This window comes from Trichechus manatus, unplaced genomic scaffold, assembly GCF_000243295.1.
Source record: "Trichechus manatus latirostris isolate Lorelei unplaced genomic scaffold, TriManLat1.0 scaffold00065, whole genome shotgun sequence".
Classification (NCBI taxonomy): domain Eukaryota; kingdom Metazoa; phylum Chordata; class Mammalia; order Sirenia; family Trichechidae; genus Trichechus; species Trichechus manatus.
In genome coordinates, this window is record NW_004444001.1 from 6,682,100 (window position 1) to 6,698,627 (window position 16,528).

At 39.4% G+C, this 16,528-nt stretch overlaps 2 protein-coding genes across 2 annotated transcripts in view; both read left to right on the forward strand.

The window, feature by feature from the left end:
• The window catches only part of LOC111821106 (adenylate cyclase type 10-like), a 15,987-nt gene extending 14,161 nt beyond the window's left edge, over nucleotides 1-1,826 (forward strand). The window contains exons 4-6 of the mRNA XM_023734172.1: nucleotides 1,014-1,219; nucleotides 1,507-1,597; nucleotides 1,688-1,826. Coding sequence (XP_023589940.1) covers nucleotides 1,014-1,219; nucleotides 1,507-1,597; nucleotides 1,688-1,797 — 407 coding nt within the window. The 3' untranslated portion in view covers nucleotides 1,798-1,826. The remainder of the gene's footprint in view (nucleotides 1-1,013; nucleotides 1,220-1,506; nucleotides 1,598-1,687) is intronic.
• Nucleotides 1,827-2,589: 763 nt separating this feature from the next.
• LOC111821105 (adenylate cyclase type 10-like) lies at nucleotides 2,590-16,528 on the forward strand. Its single transcript, XM_023734170.1, has 9 exons — nucleotides 2,590-2,781; nucleotides 3,480-3,601; nucleotides 7,831-7,907; nucleotides 8,012-8,201; nucleotides 8,642-8,697; nucleotides 10,761-10,914; nucleotides 12,712-12,798; nucleotides 14,802-14,938; nucleotides 15,578-16,528. Exons 1-9 carry the CDS (start codon nucleotides 2,608-2,610, stop codon nucleotides 15,730-15,732), a joined length of 1,152 nt encoding a protein of 383 aa, XP_023589938.1. The 5' UTR covers nucleotides 2,590-2,607; the 3' UTR covers nucleotides 15,733-16,528.

Consider the following 16,528-nt stretch of genomic DNA (forward strand, 5'->3'; position numbering starts at 1 on the left):
AAAAAAAAAAGAGGTTGAGAAGTTAGAGGGTTGATATGTTGTGGGGTTGTTAACCAATGTCATAAAATAACGTGTACTTAAACAGATCTGTTCTGTAAGCCTTCACCTGAAGTACAATAAAAAAATAAATGAAAATTAAAAAAAAAAAGGAAAAAAAAATTCAGCTGTATTAGCAATAAGAAATCTCCCAGGGCCAAAAAAAAAAGGAGATAAGAGTAAAAGATGGTAAGGCCCATGTCTGGTAAAATAATGATTGCCTACTCACTCGGCTTTGGTTACACCTGAGGAGGGATGTTAGTATGCTAGATTAAATGATGCTTTTCTGCTCTGGAACTGTGGCAGCAGCTTCTGAGTATAACAATTTGGTATCCTTTCTAAGTTGTCTGCCATGAAGACCTAGCTGTCTATTAAAGGAGCAATTTAGAGACACTTGGAGGCTAGGATCCCTTGTGTCTTCTCCCACACAACTCAGGCTTGTTTGAATGTCTGTCTTTAGGTATGTTTAAGACAGATGGAAATCTGGGGCAAGGTGTTATTTTTAAAGGTAAGCTCATAGAAGACCTCTGCAAATGAAGGCAGATTGGCATGATGTTTTGAACTTTGGATTTTCAATATCCTTGTCATTAGGGATTTTAAAAAGTATTAAACCCCCACTGATGTCAAGTCTGTTCTGACTCATAACAACCCCATAGAGTTTCCAAGGCTGTAAATCCTTATGGAAGCAGACTGCCACATCTTTCTCCCACAGAGCCGCTGGTAGTTTCGAACTGTTAACCTTTTGGTTAGCAGTGATCGCTTTAACCAGTGTGCCACCAGGGCTCCTTCTAAAAACTATTAGTCTGGAAATATTAGGGTTTTTCCTTGTTTTTACACCTGAACATAATGGTACTCAAAAAGACATAGTCATTTTCCCAAATTTGCATAGAGCCATGTGAAGATTCCATGCCCTGCCCTTTACATAGTTTTCTAATTGAGTTTGGCTGTTCTCCACTTGTCTCCTTTTTTCTCGATAGGTCTGTCTGCAGGTCGGATTTCCCAGGTCATTATCGGAGACGAGCAGCGGCAGTACCTCTTGGTCATTGGGCGGGATGTAGACGGTGTCCAGTTAGCTCAGCGTTTGGCTCAGGCAAATGAAATTGTCTTGTCCTGGAACTGCTGGAAGCTCTGTGAGCAGTACATGTTTGAAGTGGAAATCATGAGGGAGGATGAAGCTGTGAAGGTAGGAGGCCAGCCCACCTGTTACACATCCTGCAAAGGCCTTTCTGCTACACAGGACAGTGGTCTTGTGGTGCTTACATATTGCCTGACCAAACCAACAACCACTGGAGCTGGTTTGGAGGGAGGCTGGGGACATTCTTCCAGAAAGATAGACAAGGCAGAACAGTAAGGCTGGGAGATAAAGGGTAAACAAGGGAGGTAGAGTCTTTAGCCCCTCTGTTATAGAAACAAAGATGATCAAGTTGGTGGGTAGCCACAAAATTGAACAGCTTTATTTCTTTTCTTTAGTTAAGAGATATGCGGATCATTGACCCATTTGATTTTGATGAGCATTTTGACAAGTGCCTGGATTATCTGCCGCATTACCGTACAAGTGCTGGTGAGTTACTTGTTCCTATCTACCCAAGCCCCAAACTTTAAAGATTAATTTTTATGGCCTAAGACATTTTGTTTGTTTTCTCTTTCTTAGACACTCTAAGAACTGCACTAGAATTGGATCCAGACTCTGCACTTGAGCAAACCCTGCGGAAGCACATAATGAAAAACCTTTTGAAGAAGGTTTTTTCCCTAGTTTCCTAGTTTTTGAGTCACATTATAGACTGTGTGTGTGTTTGTAAACATGTATATGTGATGACCTTTTTGTATTGAGACAGTTCGTCTCCTGCTTCTCATTGTAATCCCAACAGATTTCCCCATATACATCAGTGTAATTGCTGTGATGGCATGTCTTATAACTTGAGTTAGGTTGCTCAGTCCTAGAAAACAGAAGCTGTATTGTTTTTCAGTTTGCCCCTCAAGAACCTGATACAATACAAGCAGGATATAGGGTATAGCATACAGTTTGGTAAATATATGTTGATAGATTTTGTATATATGCATATGTGTGAATCTCTTTGTAAGTGATATAATGACTCATGGAGTTGGATATATCAGGCTAACACTTAGAAAATATAAAAGCCTGGCAAATTTCATCAGTGAATTAGGTTTAAAGTCAAATAAAAACCCAAAACCCATTGTTGAGTCGATTCTGACTCATAGTGACCCCATAGGGTTTCCGAGACTGTAAATCTCTACGGAAGCAAACTGCCACATCTTTCTGCTGTGGAGCCACTGGTGGTTTCAAACCATTGACCTTTGGTTAAGCAGTTGATCACTTTAACCACTGTGCCACCAGGGCTCCTTTAAGTCAGATAAGCAGGTACACTGGTTTGTATGTCTGCTGTATCTCTTGAAGCTGAATTTTCTTTTAAGTTTTCGCCTGACACCTGTAAGTTATTTTCCCATACTCACCATGGGATATAGACTTAAAATGCCTAAACATGATGCCAAGAGTTGAAGATATAGACAAGGTAACTTTCTATACCTTTGCAGATTGATGAAGGCCAACCTATGGAGTATGTATCCGAATTTCGTACTGTGACTATTGTTTTGGTCAGCTTAGAGTTCCACAAGACAGCGTGGATGTTGCATTTGTGTCATCTTATCCAGGAGGCTGCTTTATACATCTCCACAGCCATTGAGAAAGGGGGTGGCCAGCTGAGCCGGATCTTTATGTTTGAGAAAGTAAGTACAAGGGAACTTGACCCATCAGCATTAAAGGTGAGTGAGGAATAATAGTCTGTGCGACCAGTTTATCTCTCATAACACAGGCGGAAGTCAGTGTTAATGTGTTATATTACTTGCTGCTTACTTTGTTACAAGCTTTATTACATTCAAACTTCAACTAATAATAGTTAAGGAATGGGGTGTTCTAGTTAATTGAACTCCCATAGTTAACCTCCATATATTTTTCAATTCAATTTCTTGTTGAAAAACCCTTATGAGAGGATAAAGAATGTTTTCTGGATAGTGAATATAGCCAGATATTTCTCTGATAATTGAGGATCTTGGAGAGGAGCCACATTAAAATATTTGACATTACAAGTGAAGAAAATGTAGATAGATAGACCTACCTATAAGGTGTATGCTAGAAACTGAATTTTTAAAAAATTCTTAGTATCAGCCTTTCTTGTGTTTTCAGTTGCAGTTTGCTGAGTTGTTAGTAGGAGTTCAGTTAAATCAAGATTTTATTGCATTTTTTAAATTTCCATGTTGATGTGGTCCAGAGTGTCCTTTTCATGAATCTTGTAGAATCCTCTGTTCCTAAAGAAGACCAGTTAGGAAAGAATCTGGCTTCATTCAAGGAGTTGGTTCAGCTGAGGCAAGCCAATATTCCTTCCCCCAAGGAAACATCCCTTTTCCTTCTTTTTCATCTATTCCAGGGCTGCATGTTCCTCTGTATTTTTGGCCTTCCTGGAGATAAGAAGCCAGATGAGTGTGCCCATGCCCTGGAGAGCTCCTTCAGCATCTTCAGCTTCTGCTGGGAGAATCTTGCTGAGACCAAGTGAGGAGGAAGGTGGGGCAGAGAGGAGCTTCTCAGGCCCCAGGGATTTTTTGGGCAGGGTAGGAGGCAGTGACAAGTGGCAGGAGTAGAGGACATCCAGAATGTTCATAAAGGGGAGGGAACATGCTAAGAGAAGCCAGCAAACAAGATTTATTAAGAAATCTCTAGGTACAGAACTCTGTAGTGAATACGCAGGGAAAATAAAGATAAGTTTCTACCCAGTGAGGGAAACAGAACTCATATAGCAAGATTCAAGAACACTGCAAAGGAACAAGCAAATCTATAAATTACTAGAGTGCAAGCTATATACCTGTATGTGGAGGAGAGGTAGAACGAAGGCTGCCCATTTACAGGAGGATAGCAGAGAAGTTGTGGGGCAGTTTCCTAGATAAGAAGAGACCACAATTGGTTAGCTTCTTCCTTGGCTTTCACTCTTGGTCTGTCCCAGATCCCACTGCTTTTTGTGTACCTTACACAGGTTCTCACACTAGGACCTCCACACTCATCCCCCCGACCCCTTCCACACAAACCTAGTTCTAAAGAAGGTATAGAAAAATCCATTTTCTCACTAATTTCACTATGACAGAGTTGAATGGAATTTTTCAAATGACTTTTCTTTACTAGAAAACTATGGGGAAAGTATATACACGAACAAGTTTGAAAGCAGTTATTTCCAATGTTAACATTGAGCCAAAGATTAATTTGCTTTCCATAACTTAATTGAATAAAAACAATATCATACATGTATATAGTGCTTTAAAATTTGTAAAATACTTTTGTAGATTCTATTAGTGTGAAATATTTTATCCCTCTTTTATGTATGAGGAAACAAATGCCATAGAGGAGAAGTTGCTAGCAAATAGCAGAACTAATAATGAAAACCAGATCTTCTATCTTCAAATCTTGTGGGTTTTTGTTTTTTTTTTCTTCCTCCATTAACCTATGGCTGCCTCTTACAAAATGCAAAATACTTCCTGAAAGGGATAACATACATTACTAATGTGGTATAACTGTAGAGACATTGTCATAGAATGTTAGTACTAGAAAGGAATCTGATCTACCTCCTTATTTTACAGATAACAAAGATTCTGCAGTTGCTTGATAGATAGTCAAACTTTTAGCCCAAAGCAGGTGTGTTGGCACTTCTTTCAGGCTTGGTGGTATCCGCAGGTATTCCTACAACCTACCTCCTAGTCTTATCTCCAGTACGGGTGTGCTGGGCGATCCCTTCTAGTGCAGATATATTCTGTTCTTGAATTTTGCATCGATCTGTGGCCTTCAAGGGTCCTGCCCTTGGCCCTTAGCCCTGATTGAGATAAGCATTTCTTTGGCCCTTAATGACTGTCTTACAGTACCCTTAAGTATGCCTTCTGTGACTTTTAGGCCCTAACTTGGTCCATTGGATCTAATTTGGTTTAGAATATAATAGATTTCAAGAGCTAGATGAGATCTTAGAGTTCAACTGGTCTGACGTCCTTAATTTAAGGAAACTAAAATCTAGAGAGGTTATGTTAGTAAGCCAAATAGCTTGATCATGTCAGAGCCTGAAGACTAGGTATCAAGGTCAGTGTTTTTTCCTTGAAGCATAATCAGTAATTTAGTATTTTCCAAAGTGTGTTTTATGAAAGACTAGTCTCTAATATACTCATGAAAAAAAATATGGGAAGTGAAGCAAACTATATTTCCTTCTTGGAGGTTCACAGTATACATTAACATAACAGTTCTGAGTAGTCTTGCAGTAAAGAAATCTGTTATCTTTGGTTTTACCCAACATTTCCCAAATTTACTTGATCGTCTAACACTTTTCTCCAGAAAAACCCCATTAATGTCCAGAAGAACTAGTGTTCTGAGAAACATGTTTTGGGAATTGCTGCACTAACCAGATGCTGGAACTTGGCTTCTTCACCTGTAACTGAAGTGTAGAGACTTAGTCTTAGAGGTGTCTGCGTGGCCTCAGTAGCAGATACCTTTGCTTGTGCCTCTCTGCATGACATCAGCTCTCATCTAGGACCAAAACCACATTCCATACCTCCTTTTTCACCTTCTAAGTTTCTCTATCTAATGTGAGAAATACCTCAATTTTCAGCCCATTTACAAAAGAAAGATGATTCCCTGAGTCCAGTGATAGATCAAGCCTTTTCTGGTTTATGACTGTTTCTTCAGGATACTTTTAAGGTCCAGGGAGTCTCAGAATCTCGTCATTATGGTTTTACAACACCAGAAACACATGACATATATTTACATATATATTGAGTGAAAAAGTAATTCTTTTTCAATGGAAGGGTTTTCAAAGAAGGAAGGAACATGGACTGTCAGGAAGAGCAGGAGGAAATTATAAAGCACAATAAAAAAAAATAAATAACCAAGTGAGAAAAGTATTATTATCATTTCATTAATAACTAAGTATCTTGTATGCATAAATGCATTCATTCAACAAGCATTAACTGAGCACAACTATGAGCTAGGCACTGTACTAGGAGCTGTGGACGTAAATAAGATGCCATCTCCTCAGCTAAGTAAGCAACTAAATTTAATACGGTCAAATTTAAGTGCAGAAATAAAATGCTGTAGGAGCTGCAACAAAGTGCAACGGGAGGAAGTAGTTTGTTCTCCTTGGAGGCACCAGGGAAATCTTGACTATAGAGATGACTGTTGAGCCTGGTTGGGAAGGTAAGGAGGAGTTCGCAGGTGGAGAAAATGGGAAAGCATTTTAGGCAGAGGAAGCAGCATGAAGCACTAGAAGATTTTCAGTCTTGCTCTTGGTGTGGCAGCAGAAACAACTGCCTGATTCTTGTCTTGGGTGTATCTTTCCCACCATGAGCAGTGGGCCCAGTGAATGAATGATCAGAGCCCTCGTTCCTATCCTTACAGCTAGGCAGGAGTGTTTGGATGGCTTAGGAGACAATAATGTTAAGATTGTTGCCACTTTTCCTACTCTCTGAACAACTAAAAATAGTTTATTGGTTCATTTAACATGAAACTAGTTATGTCTCATTGCACCCTTCCTCCATTCACATATCTTACTACCTGTCACATGAAATCTTCGCATCAGCCGAGTAAATCTGCTTATTCTCTGTTTTGTCTGACTTGCTCATTGCCACCTTTGTCTTCACCACACCTGAAGCAGTTTACATGCCCCCTCCTTTTTTTAATAATTCATATCCCTAATACTTTTCCTCCTGGCCTAGGTAGGACAACTTCTCACTTCTCTCCGTGTTCCAAACTCCTTTGCTCTGGTTGTCTTGAACTACTTAGTTTTGCACAAACACACCAGGCTTTTCAGAGCCCGGGTGCCTTTTCCCACTGGATAGAATGCTGGTACCCCACTTTGGCAGTATCTTCAATTTTCAAGGTCCAGATGGAAAGTCCTCTTTATGAGAGCTCTTTCTACCCTCCAGTATGAGTTACTACATCCTTTCTCTTTGTTCTATTAACAGGCTGTAGTAATCTCTAATATATAGATTTGTCTTGCTGACCTGTAACTATGTCTTCATCTCCTTTAGTTCTGGAGACTGAACGTCTCCAGGGCAGAGTATTTTAAACATCCAGCCCAGTATTTGGTACTGTAAGTACTTCTCAATGCTTGTTGAGTGAATAGAATGTATACATCCATTTGAACAAATATTATGCGTTAAAAATGTATTCCAAAGATGAATTTGCTTCAAGAAATCTTCCATTAGCAGTCCTGATGTTCTTATGATTCCTTCACTCAAACATTCTAACATTATTTGATCTATTAACCTTGTATTAACATTAATTTTGGGTTTTATCTGAGGCAGTGGGGATGATATAGTGGAAATAGCATTGGTCTAGGAGTCAGGAGGCCTGGATTTTCATTCTGATTCTGCTATTAATTTTTGCTGGGGAAGTTAATTAGCTCCTTCTGTTTTTTCTTTTGTCAAAGGATTAGATGAGATAATCAATTTGAAAGTGTTTAAAAAAGCAGATCTAAAATATCTGACAGATTTTTTTTTTTTTATCTTTTTACTAATAATGACCCCCCAACTAAAACTAGAGTAGGGGACTATTGTGTTCATTTGGATTATCTCCCTAATATTCAGTATTTTATATCCATCATATGTAAACTGACAGCAGCCCCTGACCTTTATTGTTCTAAGTTCTACTTCTGGATCTAGAGAGTGGCAGATCTAGTACCTCACATGGAAGCTTCTGACTTGGAGGTAAATTCTGACAGTTTACCCATTGTTGCTTTTCTGATCGATCCCTAGGCTTGTTTCCATCAGTATCACCAATGGACCAGTATTCTGTGGCGTGGTTGGGGCAGTAGCAAGACATGAATATACAGGTAGACTAGGACATTGAACTGTTAACTCTGTGACTTAAGGGATGAAGGTAGAGGAGGTGGTCCAAAAATTCTTTACTCTTCTCTTTCCTGTCTCACTGACACAGTTATTGGCCCAAAAGTGAGCCTAGTGGCCAGAATGATAACTGCTTACCCAGGATTGGTATCCTGTGATGAGGTCACATATCTAAGATCCATGTTACCTGCTTATAACTTCAAGAAACTCCCAGAGAAGATGATGAAAAACATCTCCAACCCAGGGAAGATGTATGAATACCTTGGCCATAGAAGATGTGTGTGAGTGTCATTGTGTGATAGTTCATTCCCATCTTTTCCAGGGCATAGGAAAAATAGGTATTCAGTTGTAAGAAATTAGAAAGAAAGATGCTACTAGCACTGGCCTGCCAGAATAGGGAACATAAGGGATCTTATGAGATCTTTAGCTTTATGTTTGCTCTTAGCTTGTTCCTCAATGAATTTCTTGCTCTCTAACAGGAAGAGAACGCATTAAGTCACTAAGCCAGGGTTTTTTTTCCCTTTGTGTCCTTCACAATTTATTCACTTTCCTGAACCTAGAATAATCAATAATACTTCTCCCTCCTCCTACAATTTTTTTTAAAAATCCCTATGTCCAGAGCTCTGTACCTCTTTAGTTGTGTGAAAGTACTTTCTTAGGGGGACAATTTGTTCTTAAAATAATTTTTAATAGACATAGTTCCCTTTGTTCTTTTCCCCAGAATGTTTGGGAAGAGACATTTGTTCAGAAAGAGAGATAAAAATCAGCCTTTATTAGGTAAGTTTTCTTTTCTGACTTAAATCATATTTTTGTCAGCCATAGACGACTAAATGTGTTTTAAAAAACAAACAAAACGAAAGACTGAATGCTTCTATAATTGTATTAAAAAACAAAGAGAGCAGCCCTCTTAATGAATTTATGTTCATTTTGAAGAGGATCTACCATTTTTTTAATGCATTGAATATTCAGCTACCAGGTAGAGTCCAATCGCTCTGCCTGAGAAGTAGCAACATGTAAGAAGAATCTTTGAAAGTCAGAGTTTACCCACTGAGTGCTGGACCAGCTTGTTGTGGATCTTCTTTAGAGGTAAATTTCCCAGCCTTAGGGTGGTTTAAAATCAGAAAATGTATGTGTCAGGGTCGTATCCTTTCACCATACTTATTCAATCTGTATGTTGAGCAAATAATCCGAGAAGCTGGACTATATGAAGATGAACACAGCATCAGGATTGGAGGAAGACTTATTAACAACCTGAGATATGAAGATGACACAGTCTTGCTTGCTGAAAGTGAAGAGGACTTGAAGCACTTACTGTTGAAGATCGAAGACTACAGTCTTCATTATGGATTACACCTCAATATAAAGAAAACAAAAATCCTTACAACTGGACCAATAAGCAACATCGTTATAAATGGAGAAAAGATTGAAGTTGTCAGTGATTTCATTTTACTTGGATCCACAATCGATGCCCATGGAAGCAGTAGTCAAGAAATCAAATGTCGTATTGCGTTGGGCAAATCTACTGCAAAAGATCTTTTTAAAGTGTTAAAAAGCAAAGATGTCACTTTGAGGACTAAGGTGCGCCTGACCCAAGCCATGGTATTTTCAGTTGCCTCATATGCATGTGAAAGTTGTACAGTGAATAAGGAGGACTGAAGAAGAAGTAATGCATTTAGTTTATGGTATTGGTAAAGAATATTGAATACATCTATTCCTCATTTATCGACTGTCTTGTTATCTGACATTTCACATTTACGACAATAGTGAAATATCTATTCAACTATTTTGCATGTTGACAGTGTACGTCTGGCAATAATGAACACCAAAGTGTGAGGTGAGAGTAACACTGGCTGTAATGTTTAAGGTTACGTGTCATCTGGGCTGGGCCAAGTTTCTCAGTGCTTTGGCAGTTGCATGATGATGTAATTTGGCAGTTATGTAATAATGATGTAGTCTTCCTACATTTTGTGATCTGATATGGTCATCCTCCATTCTTGCGTAATGCCAATTTTTGCATAATGACCTGGTCTTTGGAACCTAACCATGTCAATAAGTGAGGAGTGGATGTATACCATTGACTGCCAGAAGAACAAACAAATCTGTCTTGAAAGAAGTACAGCCAGGATGCTCCTTAGAAGCAAGGATGGTGAGACTTCGACTCACTCACTTTGAACATGTTGTCAGGAAAGACCAATCCCTGTGAAAGGACATTATGCTGGTAAAGTAGAGGGTCAGCAAAAAAGAGGAAGACCCTCAACAAGGTAAATTGACACAGTGGCTGCAACGATGGGCTCAGATATAGCAACGATTGTGAGGATGTTGCAGGACCAGGCAGCATTTCATTCTATTGTATGTGGGGTTGCTATGAGTCGGAATCGACTCAACAGCACATAACAACAACAACAGTGAAGGTAGCACCAAGACTCTTGCCACCTACATTGTATATTCCCTATCTTTATTTACATTTTATCTATATTTGTTAATGGATTATCTTTACATGACATTGACAAACTTGAAGATTTTAAATGATTATTATGGAAATTTTTACAAAGAACTAAGAAGATATAGTTGCCCCCATGTCCACGTGGTACCTAATTGTTCTGAATGCTATCACTTAAGTTCTGATCAAACCCTCAAGATCAACACACATTTCTGTATAGTCCTGAGTTGATTTTTTAGAAAAAATGTGAAGCCCCATCAAAGAATAGGGTTCTACCAAGAATTCTGGGGGAAAAAGAGCCATTCTGAGACTTAACTTTGCAAATTAATTTGAATTAAATGAATAGAATGTCTACTAAAAAAAAATTCAAGAGTGTTAAGTACTCTCTGTCTCCCTACAGACCGGGAGAAAGAACTAGAAGCCTTCCGAGTGGCACAGCAAGGGTGTTTGTACCAGAAGAAGGGGCAAGCGATTCTCTATGAAGGCGGAAAAGGCTATGGAAAAAGCCAGCTGTTGGCTGAAATAAACTTCCTGGCCCAGAAGGAAGGCCACAGGTAAAGACTCCTGCTTTCTGATGTAGTCAGATCCTACTTCTCTTGGGGCTTCTTTCCCTTGTTGGTGGGATTCTTATATCATTAGATTCCATATCCTTGGGCTGGTAGAGTAAGTAACCTCTCTATGGGTCAAGGGATCCCTGGTGACAGTAGTGACATTCACCAGGGTGTTGCCATTGAAGCTGAAGGAAGCAGATTCCAAGCAGTGCTTCTATGCCATCCAGACTCTCATGGCCATCTTCTTTGAGATTGATATATGCCCATCCTACTACCGGCAAGAGTGCCTTCACAGACAGCTCCGTGGGATGGTGGAGGAACCACTTCACTGCCTTTTTAATGACCTCTTCTTTGTGAAGGTAATGAAGGCAGTGGCTTCCTGAATTGTGTTACTGATGTTATTTTTTGTGGATAGTTGGATCCAGGAGTCATTCTGTCTTCTAATATAAGACACTTAGTCCATGGCTACTTGTTTTTTAACTTTACACCTTTTATATTCCTTTTTTCTATTCTAAGATGATTGTCTCATGAAGTAGAAAAACTGAGTTGGAAGGGAACAAACATTTATCGAATTCCCAACGTATGCCAACAACTGTGCCAGTCACTTTGCATGTATTATCTCATTTAATCCTCATTGCTACTCTGAGAAGTAGATTTATCCACAACTTACAGATTATAAAGCCAGAGATTTATTTGTGTATGTATATGTCTATATATCTATATATCCAAAGAACACATAGTAATGGCAGGGTTGAGATTTGAAATCCCTTTGACACCGAAACCTGGGCTTTCTCCATTATAAGGAAAGTGGATTCTAGGAATGACTCTGCCACTTGCTAGTTGTATGTCCTGGAGCAAATCAGTTAGTCTTTCTGGGCCTCAGTTTTTTTCTGTGAAATGGTAAGAAATGGTAATAATAGTATTTTATATGATTTTTATATTAATTTTAAAAGAGATAGTATATAAGAGATTGCACTGTAAATTTTAAAGTGCTAAATATATTGAGGCGATCTTGACCAGTAAAGCATCTCCAGCAAGTATATTTGTGTCTTCTTGAGTCAGTTGTAATTTTTATTCTTTAATCCTACCTCCCTGTTCCCAAGCCACAGAGTATATCACTTTAACGATCGTCTGAATCTCAGAAGCTTCCACTGGTCTTTGGTTTATGTGATACCCAAAAGTGAGCAGGCTTAGAATTCCCTGGTCCATAATTTGATTTACTCGTCCTCCATCCTGTTAAGCTACCCACACTGCAGGGTACAGTATTTAATGGAAAATAGAGAAAACTATAATTTGTCCAATCCCTCATCATACCCCTCTCTGAAGACAGGCCTCGGACTGGGGTTCTGACTTTGCTGAAGGAGTACAGTAGAAGAGTAATCTCACTTTGGCTACTCAGGGTCTGTGGTAGCTTACGTGCCTCCACATAGCACAGAAAATGGTCAGAGATGTCTGTGGCGTCTCTTTCTAACAAGTCTCATGTACAGATTCATCCAGAGTACTGGAGCTGTCCAAAGTGACATTGTGACCTGTCACATTACTCTTTAGTCATCACCCTTTAACGATATTCCAGAGTCTAGTATAGAAAGAAGATCTCTGTCTCTAACCCACAGTGGACTTTGATTCTCACCCTCTGAACTGTACACTGATGTTGGATCAGCATTGGTAGCATTATGCTCAATCCTGCAGAAACCCTTCCTCAGTCAAAATATAATAGTTTTCTGTTCCCTTTGGAGAACGTGAATGTTTTTATTAAATTGTAATTTTGAATACTAATATATAAATAATTTTCCTGGTCAGTTCCCCTTATCCTTCAAAGTTTCACGCATGGATGACCTGGCCAGACAAAAGAAGGTTAAAGCGTGTTTTATTCAAGTGCTTCAGGAGGTGGGTACTTTTGCTACTTTCTCTTTATGTGGAGATGGTTTATATTCATTTTAATCTACCCACACCACACCTTGATTAAGACATTCCTTTGCCTGACTGTTGACATCTTCACTATTTGTATCTGTCCTTAACCTTGAATCCATCCTACAGCACAGCACAGCATACATGAAGAGGCCTTTGCTCTTTCTGTTCCTGTTTCTTAATGAAATTTTAATCACTTAATTTAAAACAGTGATTTCTCAATGCAAGTGAATAGCTATTTTACCTACTATATGCTGAAAATACAGATACTCAGTCTCCACTCCAGGACTACTAAATTAAAAAATCTGTATGAGTAGAAACTGATGCAACCATTCTGAAAAGCATTCTAGAAGTAACTAGTCAAATTTTAATAACATGCATCCTTTAGACCCAGCAATTCCACTCCTGGATATATATCCCAGGGAGCACGTTCACTGCAGTGTTTGTGTGTGGAGGCCAGGGAGGTATTGATGTGAACACTTGGACGAATACAGTGGAATTTAATGCATAAGTTAAAAGTAAGGGAATGCATGAAAACATGGCAACATGGAGGGATCTTAAAGACATGCCTGAATAAAAACAGAGAAATAATGTGATCTGTATTACAGTAGCATTGCCGTGAAAACAATTCACTTGACAAAACAACAGTATACATTTTATAAGAGCAGATACAAACAGAAGGTTATACATTAAACACAGAATGGTTACCTGCAGCAGTTGGAGTGGAATGAGAATGGGCAATGTGGATAAGTGAATACATTGTTTTTTTCAGCCTACACAAATTGGGTCTGGTAACTTGTATTTTTAGCAAGCACTCCCAGGTGATTCTGATGTGCAGCCTGATTTGGGAGTTGCTGGCTTAAAGTATGAGGAATTCCCAGACAGGATGAAACCTTTGCCAAAATGAAATATTTGGAAGCTTCAACCTTGATTTGGAGAATATTTTGATGCTTATTTCATTTTTCAGTTAATTTCTTGTCTAAAGAAACTCAGTACATTTCTTCAGGAATTAGACAAACAGACCATATTTTATATTCATAAAATATTAGCTGGATTCAGGATACAAATTACTCTGAGAGCCCCAGCTTGTGTTGACATTTTATTTAAATTACTGGAGGGAAATTCATGGTAGATTTAAAAATCAGGTGACTTCATTTCTAATCAGTAGTTGTTATTATTTCTTTGCTGTTATTTCCAGGCAGTGAGGGAAACACCACTGATTTTCCTCATTGACGAGGCCCAGTATATGGATGCAGCTTCCTGGGAGTTTTTGGGCACATTGCTCTCCAGTGTGCCCATCATCATGGTGATGACGTTGACCCCCAACTTCACCCTGTGTAGCTGGGCCCAGCACTTCCTGCAGAGCCCTCAGGCTATCCTTATGCCCATTTTGATGTTGGCAGCGACCTCACTGTTGAGAATAGCATGTTGGGAACTGGGGGTGGTCAGCATCCCCCAAGAGCTGCAGATGTGAGTGGCTGGGACTAGCTGGGCACTTGATTAAGGGAGGAGCCAATGCCATAATATAAGGGAGAAGGCTTAGGTCTCACCTACTGGAGTTGGGAGAGAGAATGGCAGTTGTAACCATGATGAGGTCCAGGACTAGATTCAAGTAAACCAGTAAGGGGCCACCTCCCTGGGCTATCCATCCAGGTTTTCACAGTACAGTTAGGATTTAGATGGCTTGCTTACTGCGTGAATTACATGTGGTCGAGCCAGCTCTTGCCAGGCCTTTTAGCAGGAGGTATTAGTTCCTGTTAACATCAATAGAAGCAAATAGTTGAGAAAGAAAAATTACTGTGAAAATGCACTTCAAAGCCAAATACAAGTTATGTTTTTGCATTTTTGTGTTGCTCCTTCCCTCTGTTAATGCTTCCCTCTAACTTTAACAAAACAAGAAAGGGTCCTCAGTATCAAGTACCCTAATGCTTGGCTCCCTTCAAGTGGGCAGGTTAGTCAACAATCTGTTTACCTCTCTGCAGCTACCTTCTCCGCAGGTGCTTTGGAAACCCCCTCTACTGTGAGGTCCTATGCCAGGACCTTCTCTCTAAGGACATCTTGCTCTTTCATGACCTAAAAAAGGAGGAGGAGGAGAACAGCAAATGGGAGACCCTCTCAGGTAAACTCAGCCTCCTAGGTCCAGCTGCTGAGGTTCATGCTTCAACATGGCATCACCTGAACCTTATGAAGCACGTACCTATTCCCTGCTGACATTGTAGGCCACGTTAGGTTTTCCCAGTTAAGCATGCTACCCAGATATTATGTGACTAGGATGAAAACACTAAATACTTGCCTCATAGAACTTGAGTCAATCTATAATAGTTCCTTTTTGAACAGCCCAGGGATGGGAATAGGGAAATAGGATTTATACAGATGAGAATCCAAAATAGACAATTGAACATTACTGGTGAGAATGATGGCTTAAGTATTTGAATGGGAAGTGGGAGAGGAAAAAAGGTAGACATATATATAAATCAAGAAAGGCATCCTAGAGTTGTGACATAATAGAAGTGAGGGTTATTGTAAGGTGAACAAGAATAGTGAGCAGTTGTAAGACACCATATGATACAGAGAATGTTGTCAGTTTGTAAGAAAATTAGAGAACAGGCAGGATGGGTGGGATAAACCACCTTAAACTGTGATACGCTCTATTCATCATCCTTTTAGTTTCTTGACCAAATTCTTGTATTTTTGTGCCTTTAAAACTGTAATCACCGAGCATGATGTTTTCCTCAGCCATAGTCTTCTTTCCCTACAGCCAGTGCCATGAAATCCACACTGTATAGTATTTCTCCTGCCAGTTCTGAAGAAGACCAGGAACTTTATGTCTGCACAGTCAAGGATGATGTGAACTTGGATACAGTGCTTCTCCCACCATTGTTAAAAGGCAAGTCTCTTGAGGACTTCAAGTGAACCAACTACAGATGTCATTGCCATTAGTAATTTGATGGGTAGTTGAGTATAGGTGTCTCATTATTGTTCTGGCTTCGTTTTCTTCTTAGGAAAAAAAAACAAAAGAACGCTGCCTTCCAGAAGTAAGTTCTGGCATTGCCTGAAGAGCCCTTTAAAGACTCGTAATTCTATTTGAGTAATGTTTTAATTAAATGAGCCAGTTGTTCTCTTTGGGGCTGACTGATGACCTGGAAAATTTTCCAGTTTTTTAATAAACAACTAGGTCCTCAGTTTCCATTTGTGCTTATTCCTGTGCTGAAGGTAACAGTAAGCAAGGATAATGTTGCAGCAATTTAGGGAAATCCACGGTGCTGGTGAAGAGACAGTGTTATGCATGTAGTAGGAGTTCAGTATAAAGCATGTACCAAAAAACAAAAAAACCCATTGCCATCGAGTTGATCCCAACTCCTAGTGACCCTATAGGACAGAGTAGAACTGCCCCACAGGGTTTCCAAGGAGCAGCTGGTGAATTTGAACTGCCAACTTTTTGGTTAGCAGCCGTATCTCTTAACCACTGCATAAGATGTGTTTGTAATGAGTGACTGATGGGATAAAGAATAAAGAAGCCTTTAAAATTGAGTAGACATAATTAGAGGGGAGTGTTCTTAGAAGAGATGAGTTTTTTGTTTTATTTAATGTTCTATTCAGGTGTTTGGTGGGCGAGATACTGTTTTAAGCCTGCTGAAGGATATAATGATGAACAAGCATAACTTCAAGTAAAGTATGGTCTTGTTGAGAATATATGACATGCACATGA

Coding starts and splice junctions, on each gene's coding strand:
- LOC111821105 (XM_023734170.1), top strand. CDS start 2,608: ATGGAGTATGTATCCGAATTTCGTACTGTGACTATTGTTTTGGTCAGC. Junction 2,782..3,479: donor GGATCTTTATGTTTGAGAAA/GTAAGTACAAGG, acceptor CATCTATTCCAG/GGCTGCATGTTCCTCTGTAT. Junction 3,602..7,830: donor GAGAATCTTGCTGAGACCAA/GTGAGGAGGAAG, acceptor ATCGATCCCTAG/GCTTGTTTCCATCAGTATCA.